A 21116-nucleotide genomic window follows, 5' to 3' on the forward strand; every position below is an offset into this window, starting at 1 on the left:
TACCTACAGCAGACTCCCCAACCCTACCCACAGCAGACTCCCCAACCCTACCGACAGAGACTCCCCAACCCTACCGACAGCAGACTCCCCAACCCTACCGACAGCAGACTCCCCTAACCCTACCGACAGCAGACTCCCCAACCCTACCGACAGCAGACTCCCCAACCCTACCGACAGCAGACTCCCCAACCCTACCGACAGCAGACTCCCCAACCCTACCGACAGCAGACTCCCTAACCCTACTCTACCGACAGCAGACTCGCTAACCCTACCGACAGCAGACTCCCCTAACCCTACCGACAGCAGACTCCCCCTAACCCTACCGACAGCAGACTCCCTACCCTACCGACAGCAGACTCCCTAACCCTACCGACAGCAGACTCCCTAACCCTACCGACAGCAGACTCCCTAACCCTACTCTACCGACAGCAGACTCCCTAACCCTACTCTACCGACAGCAGACTCCCTAACCCTACTCTACCGACAGCAGACTCCCTACCCTACCGACAGCAGACTCGCTAACCCTACCGACAGCAGACTCGCTAACCCTACCGACAGCAGACTCCCCTACCCTACCCTACCGACAGCAGACTCCCTAACCCTACCCTACCGACAGCAGACTCCCTAACCCTACCCTACCGACAGCAGACTCCCTAACCCTACTCTACCGACAGCAGACTCCCTAACCCTACTCTACCGACAGCAGACTCCCTACCCTACCGACAGCAGACTCGCTAACCCTACCGACAGCAGACTCGCTAACCCTACCGACAGCAGACTCGCTAACCCTACCGACAGCAGACTCCCTACCCTACCGACAGCAGACTCCCTAACCCTACCCTACCGACAGCAGACTCCCTAACCCTACCGACAGCAGACTCCCTAACCCTACCCTACCGACAGCAGACTCCCTAACCCTACCCTACCGACAGCAGACTCCCTAACCCTACCCTACCGACAGCAGACTCCCTAACCCTACCCTACCGACAGCAGACTCCCTAACCCTACCGACAGCAGACTCCCTAACCCTACCCTACCGACAGCAGACTCCCTAACCCTACCCTACCGACAGCAGACTCCCTAACCCACCCTACCGACAGGAGACTCCTAACCCACCCTACCGACAGCAGACTCCCTAACCCACCCTACCGACAGCAGACTCCCTAACCCTACCGACAGCAGACTCCCTAACCCTACCGACAGCAGACTCCCTAACCCTACCGACAGCAGACTCCCTAACCCTACCGACAGCAGACTCCCTAACCCTACCGACAGCAGACTCCCTAACCCTACCGACAGCAGACTCCCCAACCCTACCGACAGCAGACTCCCCAACCCTACCGACAGCAGACTCCCCAACCCTACCGACAGCAGACTCCCCAACCCTACCGACAGCAGACTCCCCAACCCTACCGACAGCAGACTCCCCAACCCTACCGACAGCAGACTCCCTAACCCTACCCTACCGACAGCAGACTCCCTACCCTACCCTACCGACAGCAGACTCCCTACCCTACCCTACCGACAGCAGACTCCCTACCCTACCCTACCGACAGCAGACTCCCTACCCTACCGACAGCAGACTCCCTACCCTACCGACAGCAGACTCCCTACCCTACCGACAGCAGACTCCTACCCTACCGACAGCAGACTCCCTACCCTACCGACAGCAGACTCCCTACCCTACCCTACCGACAGCAGACTCCTAACCTACCCTACCGACAGCAGACTCCCTAACCTACCCTACCGACAGCAGACTCCCTAACCTACCCTACCGACAGCAGACTCCCTAACCTACCCTACCGACAGCAGACTCCCTACCCTACACTACCGACAGCAGACTCCCTAACCCTACCCTACCGACAGCAGACTCCCTACCCTACCCTACCGACAGCAGACTCCTAACCTATGCTACCGACAGCAGACTCCCTAACCCTACCCTACCGACAGCAGACTCCCTAACCCTACTCTACCGACAGCAGACTCCCTACCCTACCGACAGCAGACTCGCTAACCCTACCGACAGCAGACTCGCTAACCCTACCGACAGCAGACTCCCTAACCCTACCCTACCGACAGCAGACTCCCTAACCCTACCCTACCGACAGCAGACTCCCTAACCCTACCCTACCGACAGCAGACTCCCTAACCCTACCCTACCGACAGCAGACTCCCTAACCCTACCGACAGCAGACTCCCTAACCCTACCCTACCGACAGCAGACTCCCTAACCCTACCCTACCCTCCCTAACCCTACCCTACCGACAGCAGACTCCCTACCCTACCCTACCCTCCCTAACCCTACCCTACCGACAGCAGACTCCCCAACCCTACCGACAGCAGACTCCCCAACCCTACCGACAGCAGACTCCCCAACCCTACCGACAGCAGACTCCCCAACCCTACCGACAGCAGACTCCCCAACCCTACCGACAGCAGACTCCCCAACCCTACCGACAGCAGACTCCCCAACCCTACCGACAGCAGACTCCCCAACCCTACCGACAGCAGACTCCCCAACCCTACCCTACCAACAGCAGACTCCCCAACCCTACCGACAGCAGACTCCCCAACCCTACCCTACCGACAGCAGACTCCCCAACCCTACCCTACCGACAGCAGACTCCCCAACCCTACCGACAGCAGACTCCCCAACCCTACCAACAGCAGACTCCCCAACCCTACCGACAGCAGACTCCCCAACCCTACCCTACCGACAGCAGACTCCCCAACCCTACCCTACCGACAGCAGACTCCCCAACCCTACCCTACCGACAGCAGACTCCCCAACCCTACCGACAGCAGACTCCCCAACCCTACCCTACCAACAGCAGACTCCCCAACCCTACCGACAGCAGACTCCCCAACCCTACCCTACCGACAGCAGACTCCCCAACCCTACCCTACCGACAGCAGACTCCCCAACCCTACCCTACCGACAGCAGACTCCCCAACCCTACCCTACCGACAGCAGACTCCCCAACCCTACCCTACCGACAGCAGACTCCCCAACCCTACCCTACCGACAGCAGACTCCCCAACCCTACCCTACCGACAGCAGACTCCCCAACCCTACCGACAGCAGACTCCCCAACCCTACCGACAGCAGACTCCCCAACCCTACCGACAGCAGACTCCCCAACCCTACCCTACCGACAGCAGACTCCCCAACCCTACCCTACCGACAGCAGACTCCCCAACCCTACCCTACCGACAGCAGACTCCCCAACCCTACCCTACCGACAGCAGACTCCCCAACCCTACCCTACCGACAGCAGACTCCCCAACCCTACCCTACCGACAGCAGACTCCCTAACCCTACCCTACCGACAGCAGACTCCCCAACCCTACCGACAGCAGACTCCCCAACCCTACCGACAGCAGACTCCCTAACCCTACCGACAGCAGACTCCCTAACCCTACCGACAGCAGACTCCCTAACCCTACCAACAGCAGACTCCCTAACCCTACCAACAGCAGACTCCCTAACCCTACCAACAGCAGACTCCCTAACCCTACCAACAGCAGACTCCCTAACCCTACCAACAGCAGACTCCCTAACCCTACCCTACCGACAGCAGACTCCCTAACCCTACCCTACCGACAGCATACTCCCTAACCCTACCCTACCGACAGCAGACTCCCTAACCCTACCCTACCGACAGCAGACTCCCCAACCCTACCGACAGCAGACTCCCCAACCCTACCGACAGCAGACTCCCCAACCCTACCGACAGCAGACTCCCTAACCCTACCGACAGCAGACTCCCTAACCCTACCGACAGCAGACTCCCTAACCCTACCGACAGCAGACTCCCTAACCCTACCGACAGCAGACTCCCTAACCCTACCGACAGCAGACTCCCTAACCCTACCAACAGCAGACTCCCTAACCCTACCAACAGCAGACTCCCTAACCCTACCGACAGCAGACTCCCTAACCCTACCGACAGCAGACTCCCTAACCCTACCGACAGCAGACTCCCTAACCCTACCGACAGCAGACTCCCTAACCCTACCGACAGCAGACTCCCTAACCCTACCGACAGCAGACTCCCTAACCCTACCGACAGCAGACTCCCTAACCCTACCGACAGCAGACTCCCTAACCCTACCGACAGCAGACTCCCTAACCCTACCGACAGCAGACTCCCCAACCCTACCGACAGCAGACTCCCCAACCCTACCGACAGCAGACTCCCCAACCCTACCGACAGCAGACTCCCCAACCCTACCGACAGCAGACTCCCTAACCCTACCGACAGCAGACTCCCTAACCCTACCGACAGCAGACTCCCTAACCCTACCCTACCGACAGCAGACTCCCTAACCCTACCCTACCGACAGCAGACTCCCTAACCCTACCCTACCGACAGCAGACTCCCTAACCCTACCCTACCGACAGCAGACTCCCTAACCCTACCCTACCGACAGCAGACTCCCCAACCCTACCGACAGCAGACTCCCCAACCCTACCGACAGCAGACTCCCCAACCCTACCGACAGCAGACTCCCCAACCCTACCGACAGCAGACTCCCTAACCCTACCGACAGCAGACGCCCTAACCCTACCGACAGCAGACGCCCTAACCCTACCGACAGCAGACTCCCTAACCCTACCGACAGCAGACTCCCTAACCCTACCGACAGCAGACTCCCTAACCCTACCGACAGCAGACTCCCTAACCCTACCGACAGCAGACTCCCTAGCCCTACCGACAGCAGACTCCCTAACCCTACCGACAGCAGACTCCCTAACCCTACCGACAGCAGACTCCCTAACCCTACCGACAGCAGACTCCCTAACCCTACCGACAGCAGACTCCCTAACCCTACCGACAGCAGACTCCCTAACCCTACCGACAGCAGACTCCCTAACCCTACCGACAGCAGACTCCCTAACCCTACCGACAGCAGACTCCCCAACCCTACCGACAGCAGACTCCCCAACCCTACCGACAGCAGACTCCCCAACCCTACCGACAGCAGACTCCCTAACCCTACCGACAGCAGACTCCCCAACCCTACCGACAGCAGACTCCCCTAACCCTACCGACAGCAGACTCCCTACCCTACCCTACCGACAGCAGACTCCCCAACCCTACCCTACCGACAGCAGACTCCCTAACCCTACCCTACCGACAGCAGACTCCCTAACCCTACCCTACCGACAGCAGACTCCCTAACCCTACCCTACCGACAGCAGACTCCCTAACCCTACCCTACCGACAGCAGACTCCCTAACCCTACCCTACCGACAGCAGACTCCCTAACCCTACCCTACCGACAGCAGACTCCCTAACCCTACTCTACCGACAGCAGACTCCCTAACCCTACCCTACCGACAGCAGACTCCCTAACCCTACCCTACCGACAGCAGACTCCCTAACCCACCCTACCGACAGCAGACTCCTAACCCACCCTACCGACAGCAGACTCCCTAACCCACCCTACCGACAGCAGACTCCCTAACCCACCCTACCGACAGCAGACTCCCTAACCCACCCTACCGACAGCAGACTCCCTAACCCACCCTACCGACAGCAGACTCCCTAACCCACCCTACCGACAGCAGACTCCCTAACCCTACCGACAGCAGACTCCCTAACCCTACCGACAGCAGACTCCCTAACCCTACCGACAGCAGACTCCCTAACCCTACCGACAGCAGACTCCCCAACCCTACCGACAGCAGACTCCCCAACCCTACCGACAGCAGACTCCCCAACCCTACCGACAGCAGACTCCCCAACCCTACCGACAGCAGACTCCCCAACCCTACCGACAGCAGACTCCCCAACCCTACCGACAGCAGACTCCCAACCCTACCGACAGCAGACTCCCTAACCCTACTCTACCGACAGCAGACTCCCTAACCCTACCCTACCGACAGCAGACTCCCTACCCTACCCTACCGACAGCAGACTCCCTACCCTACCCTACCGACAGCAGACTCCCTACCCTACCGACAGCAGACTCCCTACCCTACCGACAGCAGACTCCCTACCCTACCGACAGCAGACTCCCTACCCTACCGACAGCAGACTCCCTAACCCTACCCTACCGACAGCAGACTCCCTACCCTACCCTACCGACAGCAGACTCCCTAACCTACCCTACCGACAGCAGACTCCCTAACCTACCCTACCGACAGCAGACTCCCTAACCTACCCTACCGACAGCAGACTCCCTAACCTACCCTACCGACAGCAGACTCCCTAACCTACCCTACCGACAGCAGACTCCCTAACCCTACCGACAGCAGACTCCCTAACCCTACCGACAGCAGACTCCCTAACCCTACCGACAGCAGACTCCCTAACCCTACCGACAGCAGACTCCCTAACCCTACCGACAGCAGACTCCCTAACCCTACCGACAGCAGACTCCCTAACCCTACCGACAGCAGACTCCCTAACCCTACCGACAGCAGACTCCCTAACCCTACCGACAGCAGACTCCCTAACCCTACCGACAGCAGACTCCCCAACCCTACCGACAGCAGACTCCCCAACCCTACCGACAGCAGACTCCCCAACCCTACCGACAGCAGACTCCCCAACCCTACCGACAAGACTCCCCAACCCTACCGACAGCAGACTCCCTAACCCTACCAACAGCAGACTCCCCTACCCTACCCTACCGACAGCAGACTCCCAACCCTACCCTACCGACAGCAGACTCCCTAACCCTACCCTACCGACAGCAGACTCCCTAACCCTACCCTACCGACAGCAGACTCCCTAACCCTACCCTACCGACAGCAGACTCCCTAACCCTACCCTACCGACAGCAGACTCCCTAACCCTACCCTACCGACAGCAGACTCCCTAACCCTACCCTACCGACAGCAGACTCCCTAACCCTACCCTACCGACAGCAGACTCCCTAACCCTACCCTACCGACAGCAGACTCCCTAACCCTACCCTACCGACAGCAGACTCCCTAACCCTACCCTACCGACAGCAGACTCCCTAACCCACCCTACCGACAGCAGACTCCCTAACCCACCCTACCGACAGCAGACTCCCTAACCCACCCTACCGACAGCAGACTCCCTAACCCACCCTACCGACAGCAGACTCCCTAACCCTACCGACAGCAGACTCCCTAACCCTACCGACAGCAGACTCCCTAACCCTACCGACAGCAGACTCCCTAACCCTACCGACAGCAGACTCCCTAACCCTACCGACAGCAGACTCCCCAACCCTACCGACAGCAGACTCCCCAACCCTACCGACAGCAGACTCCCCTACCCTACCGACAGCAGACTCCCCAACCCTACCGACAGCAGACTCCCCAACCCTACCGACAGCAGACTCCCCAACCCTACCGACAGCAGACTCCCTAACCCTACTCTACCGACAGCAGACTCCCTAACCCTACCCTACCGACAGCAGACTCCCTACCCTACCCTACCGACAGCAGACTCCCTACCCTACCCTACCGACAGCAGACTCCCTACCCTACCGACAGCAGACTCCCTACCCTACCGACAGCAGACTCCCTACCCTACCGACAGCAGACTCCCCCTACCCTACCGACAGCAGACTCCCTAACCCTACCCTACCGACAGCAGACTCCCTACCCTACCCTACCGACAGCAGACTCCCTAACCTACCCTACCGACAGCAGACTCCCTAACCTACCCTACCGACAGCAGACTCCCTAACCTACCCTACCGACAGCAGACTCCCTAACCCTACCCTACCGACAGCAGACTCCCTAACCCTACCGACAGCAGACTCCCTAACCCTACCGACAGCAGACTCCCTAACCCTACCGACAGCAGACTCCCTAACCCTACCGACAGCAGACTCCCTAACCCTACCGACAGCAGACTCCCTAACCCTACCGACAGCAGACTCCCTAACCCTACCGACAGCAGACTCCCTAACCCTACCGACAGCAGACTCCCTAACCCTACCGACAGCAGACTCCCTAACCCTACCGACAGCAGACTCCCCTACCCTACCGACAGCAGACTCCCCTACCCTACCGACAGCAGACTCCCCTACCCTACCGACAGCAGACTCCCTTACCCTACCGACAGCAGACTCCCTACCCTACCGACAGCAGACTCCCTACCCTACCGACAGCAGACTCCCTACCCTACCGACAGCAGACTCCCTACCCTACACTACCGACAGCAGACTCCCTAACCCTACCCTACCGACAGCAGACTCCCTACCCTACCCTACCGACAGCAGACTCCCTAACCTACGCTACCGACAGCAGACTCCCTAACCCTACCCTACCGACAGCAGACTCCCTAACCCTACTCTACCGACAGCAGACTCCCTACCCTACCGACAGCAGACTCCCTAACCCTACCGACAGCAGACTCCCCAACCCTACCGACAGCAGACTCCCCAACCCTACCGACAGCAGACTCCCCTACCCTACCGACAGCAGACTCCCTAACCCTACCCTACCGACAGCAGACTCCCTAACCCTACCCTACCGACAGCAGACTCCCTAACCCTACCCTACCGACAGCAGACTCCCTAACCCTACCGACAGCAGACTCGCTAACCCTACCGACAGCAGACTCCCCTACCCTACCCTACCGACAGCAGACTCCCTAACCCTACCGACAGCAGACTCCCCAACCCTACCGACAGCAGACTCCCCTACACTACCCTACCGACAGCAGACTCCCTACCCTACCCTACCGACAGCAGACTCCCTAACCCTACCCTACCGACAGCAGACTCCCTAACCCTACCCTACCCTCCCTAACCCTACCGACAGCAGACTCCCTACCCTACCCTACCCTCCCTAACCCTACCCTACCGACAGCAGACTCCCCAACCCTACCGACAGCAGACTCCCCAACCCTACCGACAGCAGAATCCCCAACCCTACCGACAGCAGACTCCCCAACCCTACCGACAGCAGACTCCCCAACCCTACCGACAGCAGACTCCCCAACCCTACCGACAGCAGACTCCCCAACCCTACCGACAGCAGACTCCCCAACCCTACCGACAGCAGACTCCCCAACCCCTACCCTACCAACAGCAGACTCCCCAACCCTACCGACAGCAGACTCCCCAACCCTACCCTACCGACAGCAGACTCCCCAACCCTACCCTACCGACAGCAGACTCCCCAACCCTACCCTACCGACAGCAGACTCCCCAACCCTACCCTACCGACAGCAGACTCCCCAACCCTACCCTACCAACAGCAGACTCCCCAACCCTACCCTACCAACAGCAGACTCCCCAACCCTACCGACAGCAGACTCCCCAACCCTACCCTACCGACAGCAGACTCCCCAACCCTACCCTACCGACAGCAGACTCCCCAACCCTACCCTACCGACAGCAGACTCCCCAACCCTACCGACAGCAGACTCCCCAACCCTACCCTACCGACAGCAGACTCCCCAACCCTACCCTACCGACAGCAGACTCCCTAACCCTACCCTACCGACAGCAGACTCCCCAACCCTACCCTACCGACAGCAGACTCCCCAACCCTACCGACAGCAGACTCCCCAACCCTACCGACAGCAGACTCCCCAACCCTACCGACAGCAGACTCCCCAACCCTACCGACAGCAGACTCCCCAACCCTACCGACAGCAGACTCCCCAACCCTACCGACAGCAGACTCCCCAACCCTACCGACAGCAGACTCCCCAACCCTACCGACAGCAGACTCCCCAACCCTACCCTACCGACAGCAGACTCCCCAACCCTACCCTACCGACAGCAGACTCCCCAACCCTACCCTACCGACAGCAGACTCCCCAACCCTACCGACAGCAGACTCCCCAACCCTACCGACAGCAGACTCCCCAACCCTACCGACAGCAGACTCCCCAACCCTACCGACAGCAGACTCCCTAACCCTACCGACAGCAGACTCCCTAACCCTACCAACAGCAGACTCCCTAACCCTACCAACAGCAGACTCCCTAACCCTACCAACAGCAGACTCCCTAACCCTACCAACAGCAGACTCCCTAACCCTACCAACAGCAGACTCCCTAACCCTACCAACAGCAGACTCCCTAACCCTACCAACAGCAGACTCCCTAACCCTACCAACAGCAGACTCCCCAACCCTACCGACAGCAGACTCCCTAACCCTACCGACAGCAGACTCCCCAACCCTACCCTACCGACAGCAGACTCCCTAACCCTACCCTACCAACAGCAGACTCCCCAACCCTACCGACAGCAGACTCCCTAACCCTACCGACAGCAGACTCCCTAACCCTACCGACAGCAGACTCCCCAACCCTACCCTACCGACAGCAGACTCCCTAACCCTACCAACAGCAGACTCCCTAACCCTACCAACAGCAGACTCCCTAACCCTACCAACAGCAGACTCCCTAACCCTACCAACAGCAGACTCCCTAACCCTACCAACAGCAGACTCCCTAACCCTACCAACAGCAGACTCCCTAACCCTACCCTACCGACAGCAGACTCCCTAACCCTACCCTACCGACAGCAGACTCCCCAACCCTACCGACAGCAGACTCCCTAACCCTACCGACAGCAGACTCCCTAACCCTACCGACAGCAGACTCCCTAACCCTACCGACAGCAGACTCCCTAACCCTACCGACAGCAGACTCCCTAACCCTACCGACAGCAGACTCCCCAACCCTACCGACAGCAGACTCCCTAACCCTACCGACAGCAGACTCCCTAACCCTACCAACAGCAGACTCCCTAACCCTACCGACAGCAGACTCCCTAACCCTACCAACAGCAGACTCCCTAACCCTACCGACAGCAGACTCCCTAACCCTACCGACAGCAGACTCCCTAACCCTACCGACAGCAGACTCCCTAACCCTACCGACAGCAGACTCCCTAACCCTACCGACAGCAGACTCCCTAACCCTACCGACAGCAGACTCCCTAACCCTACCGACAGCAGACTCCCCAACCCTACCGACAGCAGACTCCCCAACCCTACCGACAGCAGACTCCCCAACCCTACCGACAGCAGACTCCCTAACCCTACCGACAGCAGACTCCCCAACCCTACCAACAGCAGACTCCCTAACCCTACCAACAGCAGACTCCCTAACCCTACCCTACCGACAGCAGACTCCCTAACCCTACCCTACCGACAGCAGACTCCCCAACCCTACCGACAGCAGACTCCCCAACCCTACCGACAGCAGACTCCCCAACCCTACCGACAGCAGACTCCCTAACCCTACCGACAGCAGACTCCCTAACCCTACCAACAGCAGACTCCCTAACCCTACCAACAGCAGACTCCCTAACCCTACCAACAGCAGACTCCCTAACCCTACCAACAGCAGACTCCCTAACCCTACCAACAGCAGACTCCCTAACCCTACCAACAGCAGACTCCCTAACCCTACCAACAGCAGACTCCCTAACCCTACCAACAGCAGACTCCCTAACCCTACCAACAGCAGACTCCCTAACCCTACCAACAGCAGACTCCCTAACCCTACCAACAGCAGACTCCCTAACCCTACCAACAGCAGACTCCCTAACCCTACCAACAGCAGACTACCTAACCCTACCAACAGCAGACTCCCTAACCCTACCCCTGCCCTACCATTGGCTGCTCTGCTGCTCAGTAAGTCAGTGTGACGAGAGGCAGGAGGCCTGCTATCAGTGACTGTCAAACACACACAGATCCATGACCCAGAACAGACTGGCTTCTCTCCTCCAAACACATGCTATAGTCCCTTTTGGCACGACTCTGGACACTATAGTGATGGGTTTAAGTGAACCGGGTTAACCCTACAGACTTCTCAGATTAACCAAAAGACATTACAGTATGAAGATAGGCTAAAACTGCTTCTCCATTAGATGTTATGGCAAAGTTGGCTAGCTAAGCTCATGCCTAGAAACATCATTGGGTCTAGAGGCTGCCTCGCAACAAACTTCACATTTTGCAGGCCTTCAAATCAAAGGCACGAATGATATAAAGTCGTTTTTAACGAAAAATGAAAATGTGTCAGTTTTACATTCACAAGCATGTTCAACTACTTAAGACACTTGCTCCAATCTAGGCAGTCTCTTTCGATTTCGAGAAAATGTATAACTCAGGAAGAATGATTGACTTCTCTCATGGACTTCTTAAAGTCCAAACCCCAGCCTGGTCTGTTTGACATGCCTTCTTGGGAGTCTCACCATGTTGCTCATCTCAGGTTTAGAAACTGTGGATTAACCCCGTCTGTACACCACACAGAGACAGCATTAGTCATTCAAATGAGCAGCTGCCAACACACATCACTACCCATAATCCTCTTTACTCTGATCAATATGGACCAGGGCCTGGCCAGACCATACTGGATGACAGACATCCAGATAGTCATGTTAGATAAGCTCTTCAAACAACTCACTCTGACAGTGAGTCTGACATCACATCACAGGTAGTATGTCCATTCCCAGAGCAGCAGGTAGAGTCACCTGGCCCGACATCCCTAATATTAGAAGCAGGTACTACAGTCCTCTAGGTGGTACAACAGCCCTCTAGGTGGTACTACAGCCCTCTAGGTGGTACTACAGCCCTCTAGGTGGTACTACAGCCCTCTAGGTGGTACTACAGCCCTCTAGGTGGTACTACAGCCCTCTAGGTGGTACTACAGCCCTCTAGGTGGTACTACAGCCCTCTAGGTGGTACTACAGCCCTCTAGGTGGTACTACAGCCCTCTAGGTGGTACTACAGCCCTCTAGGTGGAGCTGCAGTCAGGTATGACAGACTTCTGGCTGAACACTGTCCTGCAGCGGAGCACCTTTCCACTCTCCCAGCAGTTCCCATGGTGACAGTTAGGGGGAACTACAGTGGTGGATGGATAAAGAGGTGTAAAGATTTGGGCCAATGGGTGAAGCTGCTGTAGGGCTCTCTGGCCCCACCTTCTGGGTAACACCACACAGACCGTCTCACCCTCACCGAACCACACAGACCGTCTCACCCTCACCGAACCACACAGACCGTCTCACCCTCACCGAACCACACAGACCGTCTCACCCTCACCGAACCACACAGACCGTCTCACCCTCACCGAACCACACAGACAGTCTCACCCTCACCGAACCACACAGACAGTCTCACCCTCACCGAACCACACAGAGTCTCACCCTCACCGAACCACACAGACCGTCTCACCCTCACCGAACCACACAGACCGTCTCACCCTCACCGAACCACACAGACCGTCTCACCCTCACCGAACCACACAGACCGTCTCACCCTCACCGAACCACACAGACCGTCTCACCCTCACCGAACCACACAGACCGTCTCACCCTCACCGAACCACACAGACAGTCTCACCCTCACCGAACCACACAGACCGTCTCACCCTCACCGAACCACACAGACCGTCTCACCCTCACCGAACCACACAGACCGTCTCACCCTCACCGAACCACACAGACCGTCTCACCCTCACCGAACCACACAGACCGTCTCACCCTCACCAAACCGCAATGAGAAAACTGGAATTACATAACAAACAAATAATTGTAGTCATATTTAAAAGGGGCTGGACAGATGAACAGAGTGAATAGGGGAATAGGGCTCTGGTCTAAAGTAGTGCACTATAAAGGGAATAGGGCTCTGGTCTAAAGTAGTGCACTATATAGGGAATAGGGCCCTGGTCTATAGTAGTGCACTATATAGGGAATAGAGCTCTGGTCTAAAGTAGTGTACTATATAGGGAATAGGGCTCTGGTCTAAAGTTGTGCACTATATAGGGAATAGGGCCCTGGTCTAAAGTAGTGCACTATTTAAATAGGGCTCTGGTCTAAAGTAGTGCACTATATAGGGAATAGGGCTCTGGTCTAAAGTAGTGACTATATAGGGAATAGGGCTCTGGTCTAAAGTAGTGTACTATAAGGGAATAGGGCTCTGGTCTATAGTAGTCCACTATATAGGGAATAGGGCTCTGGTCTAAAGTAGTGCACTATATAGGGAATAGGGCTCTGGTCTAAAGTAGTGTACTATATAGGGAATAGGGCTCTGGTCTATAGTAGTGCACTATATAGGGAATAGGGCTCTGGTCTATAGTAGTGCACTATATAGGGAATAGGGCTCTGGTCTAAAGTAGTGCACTATATAGGGAATAGGGCTCTGGTCTATAGTAGTGCACTATATAGGGAATAGGGCTCTGGTCTAAAGTAGTGCACTATATAGGGAATAGGGCCCTGGTCTATAGTAGTGCACTATAAAGGGAATAGGGCTCTGGTCTAAAGTAGTGCACTATATAGGGAATAGGGCCCTGGTCTATAGTAGTGCACTATATAGGGAATAGAGCTCTGGTCTAAAGTAGTGTACTATATAGGGAATAGGGCTCTGGTCTAAAGTTGTGCACTATATAGGGAATAGGGCCCTGGTCTATAGTAGTGCACTATATAGGGAATAGGGCTCTGGTCTAAAGTAGTGCACTATATAGGGAATAGGGCTCTGGTCTAAAGTAGTGCACTATAAAGGGAATAGGGCTCTGGTCTAAAGTAGTGTACTATATAGGGAATAGGGCTCTGGTCTATAGTAGTCCACTATATAGGGAATAGGGCTCTGGTCTAAAGTAGTGCACTATATAGGGAATAGGGCTCTGGTCTAAAGTAGTGTACTATATAGGGAATAGGGCTCTGGTCTATAGTAGTCCACTATATAGGGAATAGGGCTCTGGTCTAAAGTAGTGCACTATATAGGGAATAGGGCTCTGGTCTAAAGTAGTGTACTATATAGGGAATAGGGCTCTGGTCTATAGTAGTGCACTATATAGGGAATAGGGCTCTGGTCTATAGTAGTGCACTATATAGGGAATAGGGCTCTGGTCTAAAGTAGTGCACTATATAGGGAATAGGGCTCTGGTCTATAGTAGTGCACTATATAGGGAATAGGGCTCTGGTCTAAAGTAGTGCACTATATAGGGAATAGGGCCCTGGTCTATAGTAGTGCAATAAAGGGAATAGGGCTCTGGTCTAAAGTTGTGCACTATATAGGGAATAGGGCCCTGGTCTATAGTAGTGCACTATATAGGGAATAGGGCTCTGGTCTAAAGTAGTGCACTATATAGGGAATAGGGCTCTGGTCTAAAGTAGTGCACTATATACATTACATTTACATTTAAGTCATTAAGCAGACGCTCTTATCCAGAGCGACTTACAAATTGGTGCATTCACCTTATGACATCCAGTGGAACAGCCACTTTACAATAGTGCATCTAAATCTTTTAGGGGGGCGAGAAGGGTGGTACAATAGGGTGCCATTTGGGACGCAGAGAGACAGGAATAGAAGTGAAGGAGAGAGGTTATTCTGTGTGTAGCCATGCCAACATGGGGGTGGTACCTCCTCCAAACACCCACACATATATCTAACCTTATGTGCAGCCATGACAACATGGGGGTGGTCCCTCCTCCAAACACCCAGACATCTAACTAACCTTATGTGTAGCCATGACAACATGGGGGTGGTCCCTCCTCCAAACACCCAGACGGTGAAGAAGACGATGAGGAGGGTGGTGGTGAACGTCATCTGACGGGCGTAGGTAGCTGTGTCCCGGATTGCCAGGGCAAACGCCATTGCCCCCCGCAGGCCTGGAGAGGAACACACAAGCAAATCACTCAATCAAGCATATTTTTAAAGCCCCTTTATACATCAGCAGTTGTCAAAGTCCTTCAGAGTAAATCCACCTAGCTAGTGACATCTGGAGAGGAACCCACAGTAAAACCACCTAGCTAGTGACGTCTGGAGAGGAACCCACAGTAACACCACCTAGCTAGTGACGTCTGGAGAGGAACCCACAGTAAAACCACCTAGCTAGTGATGTCTGGAGAGGAACCCACAGTAAAACCACCTAGCTAGTGACATCTGGAGAGGAACCCACAGTAAAACCACCTAGCTAGTGATGTCTGGAGAGGAACCCACGGTAAAACCACCTAGCTAGTGACATCTGGAGAGGAACCCACAGTAAAACCACCTAGCTAGTGATGTCTGGAGAGGAACCCACAGTAAAACCACCTAGCTAGTGATGTCTGAGAGGAACCCACAGTAAAACCACCTAGCTAGTGACGTCTGGAGAGGAACCCACAGTAAAACCACCTAGCTAGTGACGTCTGGAGAGGAACCCACAGTAAAACCACCTAGCTAGTGATGTCTGGAGAGGAACCCACAGTAAAACCACCTAGCTAGTGATGTCTGGAGAGGAACCCACAGTAAAACCACCTAGCTAGTGACATCTGGAGAGGAACCCACAGTAAAACCACCTAGCTAGTGATGTCTGGAGAGGAACCCACAGTAAAACCACCTAGCTAGTGATGTCTGGAGAGGAACCCACAGTAAAACCACCTAGCTAGTGATGTCTGGAGAGGAACCCACAGTAAATCCACCTAGCTAGTGAAGTCTGAGAGGAACCCACGGTAAAACCATCTAGCTAGTGATGTCTGAGAGGAACCCACAGTAAAACCACCTAGCTAGTGACGTCTGGAGAGGAACCCACAGTAAAACCACCTAGCTAGTGACGTCTGAGAGGAACCCACAGTAAAACCACCTAGCTAGTGATGTCTGGAGAGGAACCCACAGTAAAACCACCTAGCTAGTGACATCTGGAGAGGAACCCACAGTAAAACCACCTAGCTAGTGATGTCTGAGAGGAACCCACAGTAAAACCACCTAGCTAGTGATGTCTGGAGAGGAACCCACAGTAAAACCACCTAGCTAGTGATGTCTGAGAGGAACCCACAGTAAATCCACCTAGCTAGTGAAGTCTGAGAGGAACCCACGGTAAAACCATCTAGCTAGTGATGTCTGAGAGGAACCCACAGTAACACCACCTAGCTAGTGATGTCTGGAGAGGAACCCACAGTAAAACCACCTAGCTAGTGATGTCTGAGAGGAACCCACAGTAACACCACCTAGCTAGTGATGTCTGGAGAGGAACCACGGTAAAACCACCTAGCTAGTGATGTCTGGAGAGGAACCCACAGTAAAACCACCTAGCTAGTGATGTCTGGAGAGGAACCCACAGTAAAACCACCTAGCTAGTGATGTCTGAGAGGAACCCACAGTAAAACCACCTAGCTAGTGACATCTGGAGAGGAACCCACAGTAAATCCACCTAGCTAGTGACATCTGGAGAGGAACCCACAGTAAAACCACCTAGCTAGTGACGTCTGGAGAGGAACCCACAGTAAAACCACCTAGATAGTGACGTCTGGAGAGGAACCCACAGTAAAACCACCTAGCTAGTGACGTCTGGAGAGGAACCCACAGTAAAACCACCTAGCTAGTGATATCTGAGAGGACCCCACAGTAAAACCACCTAGCTAGTGACGTCTGGAGAGGAACCCACAGTAAAACCACCTAGCTAGTGATGTCTGGAGAGGAACCCACAGTAACACCACCTAGCTAGTGATGTCTGGAGAGGAACCCACAGTAAAACCACCTAGCTAGTGACGTCTGGAGAGGAACCCACAGTAACACCACCTAGCTAGTGATGTCTGGAGAGGAACCCACAGTAAAACCACCTAGCTAGTGACGTCTGAGAGGAACCCACAGTAAAACCACCTAGCTAGTGACGTCTGAGAGGAACCCACAGTAAAACCACCTAGCTAGTGACATCTGGAGAGGAACCCACAGTAAAACCACCTAGCTAGTGATGTCTGGAGAGGAACCCACAGTAAAACCACCTAGCTAGTGATGTCTGGAGAGGAACCCACAGTAAAACCACCTAGCTAGTGATGTCTGAGAGGAACCCACAGTAAAACCACCTAGCTAGTGATGTCTGAGAGGAACCCACAGTAAAACCACCTAGCTAGTGATGTCTGAGAGGAACCCACAGTAAAACCACCTAGCTAGTGATGTCTGAGAGGAACCCACAGTAACACCACCTAGCTAGTGATGTCTGGAGAGGAACCACGGTAAAACCACCTAGCTAGTGATGTCTGGAGAGGAACCCACAGTAAAACCACCTAGCTAGTGATGTCTGGAGAGGAACCCACAGTAAAACCACCTAGCTAGTGACGTCTGGAGAGGAACCCACAGTAAAACCACCTAGCTAGTGATGTCTGAGAGGAACCCACAGTAAAACCACCTAGCTAGTGATGTCTGGAGAGGAACCCACAGTAAAACCACCTAGCTAGTGATGTCTGGAGAGGAACCCACAGTAAAACCACCTAGCTAGTGATGTCTGGAGAGGAACCCACAGTAAAACCACCTAGCTAGTGACGTCTGAGAGGAACCCACAGTAAAACCACCTAGCTAGTGATGTCTGAGAGGAACCCACAGTAAAACCACCTAGCTAGTGATGTCTGAGAGGAACCCACAGTAAAACCACCTAGCTAGTGATGTCTGAGAGGAACCCACAGTAAAACCACCTAGCTAGTGACGTCTGAGAGGAACCCACAGTAAAACCACCTAGCTAGTGACATCTGGAGAGGAACCCACAGTAAAACCACCTAGCTAGTGATGTCTGGAGAGGAACCCACAGTAAAACCACCTAGCTAGTGATGTCTGGAGAGGAACCCACAGTAAAACCACCTAGCTAGTGACGTCTGGAGAGGAACCCACGGTAACACCACCTAGCTAGTGATGTCTGAGAGGAACCCACAGTAAAACCACCTAGCTAGTGATGTCTGAGAGGAACCCACAGTAAAACCACCTAGCTAGTGACGTCTGGAGAGGAACCCACAGTAAAACCACCTAGCTAGTGATGTCTGAGAGGAACCCACAGTAAAACCACCTAGCTAGTGATGTCTGGAGAGGAACCCACAGTAACACCACCTAGCTAGTGATGTCTGGAGAGGAACCCACGGTAAATCCACCTAGCTAGTGAGAGCCTAATGCTCGACTGCTCAGTGGAGGCAGAGCAGTCGAGCATTAGGCATCATTCACATTGGCATAGAGAAGGTCAATGGTCTTGTCCAGGTGAGTTGGAACTTTAACATACTGTATGATGGTAGGAAGTGTCGCGGACAGAGATAACAGCCGACTCGGGTGATCGATTGAGTGGTGACTTTGTGGATAATGTCTGTGGCTAGTTCAGCGTTCACGGACAGCGGGATGTAGACAACAAATCACTATCACGCTAGGGAACTCCCTTGGTAAATAGTAGGGTTGGCAGCCTACCGCTAACAGCTCCGCATGGAGGGAACAAACCCCTCTCCTTCACTGGGACACCATTGATTGTTCCCTACTTTTCCCTGAACGTTCTGAGCTCCTGTCAGCTCTGATGATGGTGAAACCATCCTGTTCCGCCTCCGTTAGCCAGGTTTTTCCGTAAACTTGTTTGCCGATGTAATCTCATATGTGAAGTTGTTGCTGATCAAATCAAATTGTATTCGTCACGTGCCAAATACAACAGACCTTACAGTGAAATACTGAATACAACAGACCTTACAGTGAAATACTGAATACAACAGACCTTACAGTGAAATACTGAATACAACAGACCTTACAGTGAAATACTGAATACGGGGCCTCCCGGGTGGCGCAGTGGTCTAGGGCACTGCATCGCAGCGTTAGCTGTGCCGCCAGAGACTCTGGGTTCGCGCCCAGGCTCCGTCGCAGTTGGCCGCGACCGGGAGGTCCGTGGGGCGACGCACAATTGGCCTAGCGTCATCCTGGTTAGGGAGGGTTTGGCCGGTAGGGATATCCTTGTCTCATCGCGCACCAGCGACTCCTGTGGTGGGCCGGGCACAGTGCGAGCTAACCAAGGTAGCCAGGTGCATGGTGTTTCCTCCGACACATTGGTGCGGCTGGCTTCCGGGTTGGTTGCAGTGAGTCTTGGTTGGGTTGTGTTTTGGAGGATGAAATGCTGAATACAACAGGTGTAGTAGACCTTACAGTGAAATGCTGAATACAACAGGTGTAGTAGACCTCACAGTGAAATGCTGAATACAACAGGTGTAGTAGACCTTACAGTGAAATGCTGAATACAACAGGTGTAGTAGACCTTACAGTGAAATGCTGAATACAACAGGTGTAGTAGACCTTACAGTGAAATGCTGAATACAACAGGTGTAGTAGACCTTACAGTGAAATGCTGAATACAACAGGTGTAGTAGACCTTACAGTGAAATGCTGAATACAACAGGTGTAGTAAACCTTACAGTGAAATGCTGAATACAACAGGTGTAGTAGACCTCACAGTGAAATGCTGAATACAACAGGTGTAGTAGACCTTACAGTGAAATGCTGAATACAACAGGTGTAGTAGACCTCACAGTGAAATGCTGAATACAACAGGTGTAGTAGACCTTACAGTGAAATGCTGAATACAACAGGTGTAGTAGACCTTACAGTGAAATGCTTACTTAACAAACAATGCAGTTAAGAAAATACTTATTTTTTTGTAAGAGGTAAGAATAACAAATAATTAAAGAGCAGCAGTAAATGACAATAGCAAGGCTATATACAAGGGGTACTGGTACAGAATCAATGTGGAGGCTATATACAAGGGGTACTGGTACAGAGTCAATGTCGAGGCTATATACAGGGGTACTGTATGTAGTGGGACTACTGTACTGTTTCCTCTCGGGAGGGGGCAGCTCTAGATGTAGCCATCACTGGCCTACACCACAGACATCACTGGCCTACACCACAGACATCCCTGGCCTACACCACAGACATCCCTGGCCTACACCACAGACATCCCTGGCCTACACCACAGACATCCCTGGCCTACACCACAGACATCCCTGGTCTACACCACAGACATCCCTGGTCTACACCACAGACATCCCTGGTCTACACCACAGACATCCCTGGTCTACACCACAGACATCCCTGGTCTACACCACAGACATCCCTGGTCTACACCACAGACATCCCTGGTCTACACCACAGACATCACTGGTCTACACCACAGACATCCCTGGTCTACACCACAGACATCCCTGGTCTACACCACAGACATCACTGGTCTACACCACAGGCATCACTGGTCTACACCACAGACATCACTGGTCTACACCACAGACATCACTGGTCTACACCACAGACATCACTCCTCTGTACCTGCAAACATCATCATGTGCTGTAAGTTGCCCCTGATCTTGTGTCTGCGTCCCAGGTTGAGCAGGAAGGAGAGGGGGTAGATGTTGGAGGCACGGCCTATGAAGATGGCCAGCTGACGGACGGGACAGTG

General features: G+C 54.4%; 1 protein-coding gene across 6 annotated transcripts in view; it reads right to left on the reverse strand.

Moving 5' to 3' along the window:
• The window catches only part of slc9a7 (solute carrier family 9 member 7), a 176962-nt gene that overhangs the window by 43991 nt on the left and 111855 nt on the right, over positions 1-21116 (reverse strand). For all 6 annotated transcript variants that reach the window (XM_052475743.1, XM_052475746.1, XM_052475747.1 and 3 more), the window contains exons 11-12: positions 20987-21098; positions 15414-15567 (exon numbers count right to left, since the gene is read on the reverse strand). In XM_052475743.1, coding sequence (XP_052331703.1) covers positions 15414-15567; positions 20987-21098 — 266 coding nt within the window. The remainder of the gene's footprint in view (positions 1-15413; positions 15568-20986; positions 21099-21116) is intronic.

The sequence above is a fragment of the Oncorhynchus keta genome, chromosome 22 (assembly GCF_023373465.1).
Source record: "Oncorhynchus keta strain PuntledgeMale-10-30-2019 chromosome 22, Oket_V2, whole genome shotgun sequence".
NCBI lineage: Eukaryota > Metazoa > Chordata > Actinopteri > Salmoniformes > Salmonidae > Oncorhynchus > Oncorhynchus keta.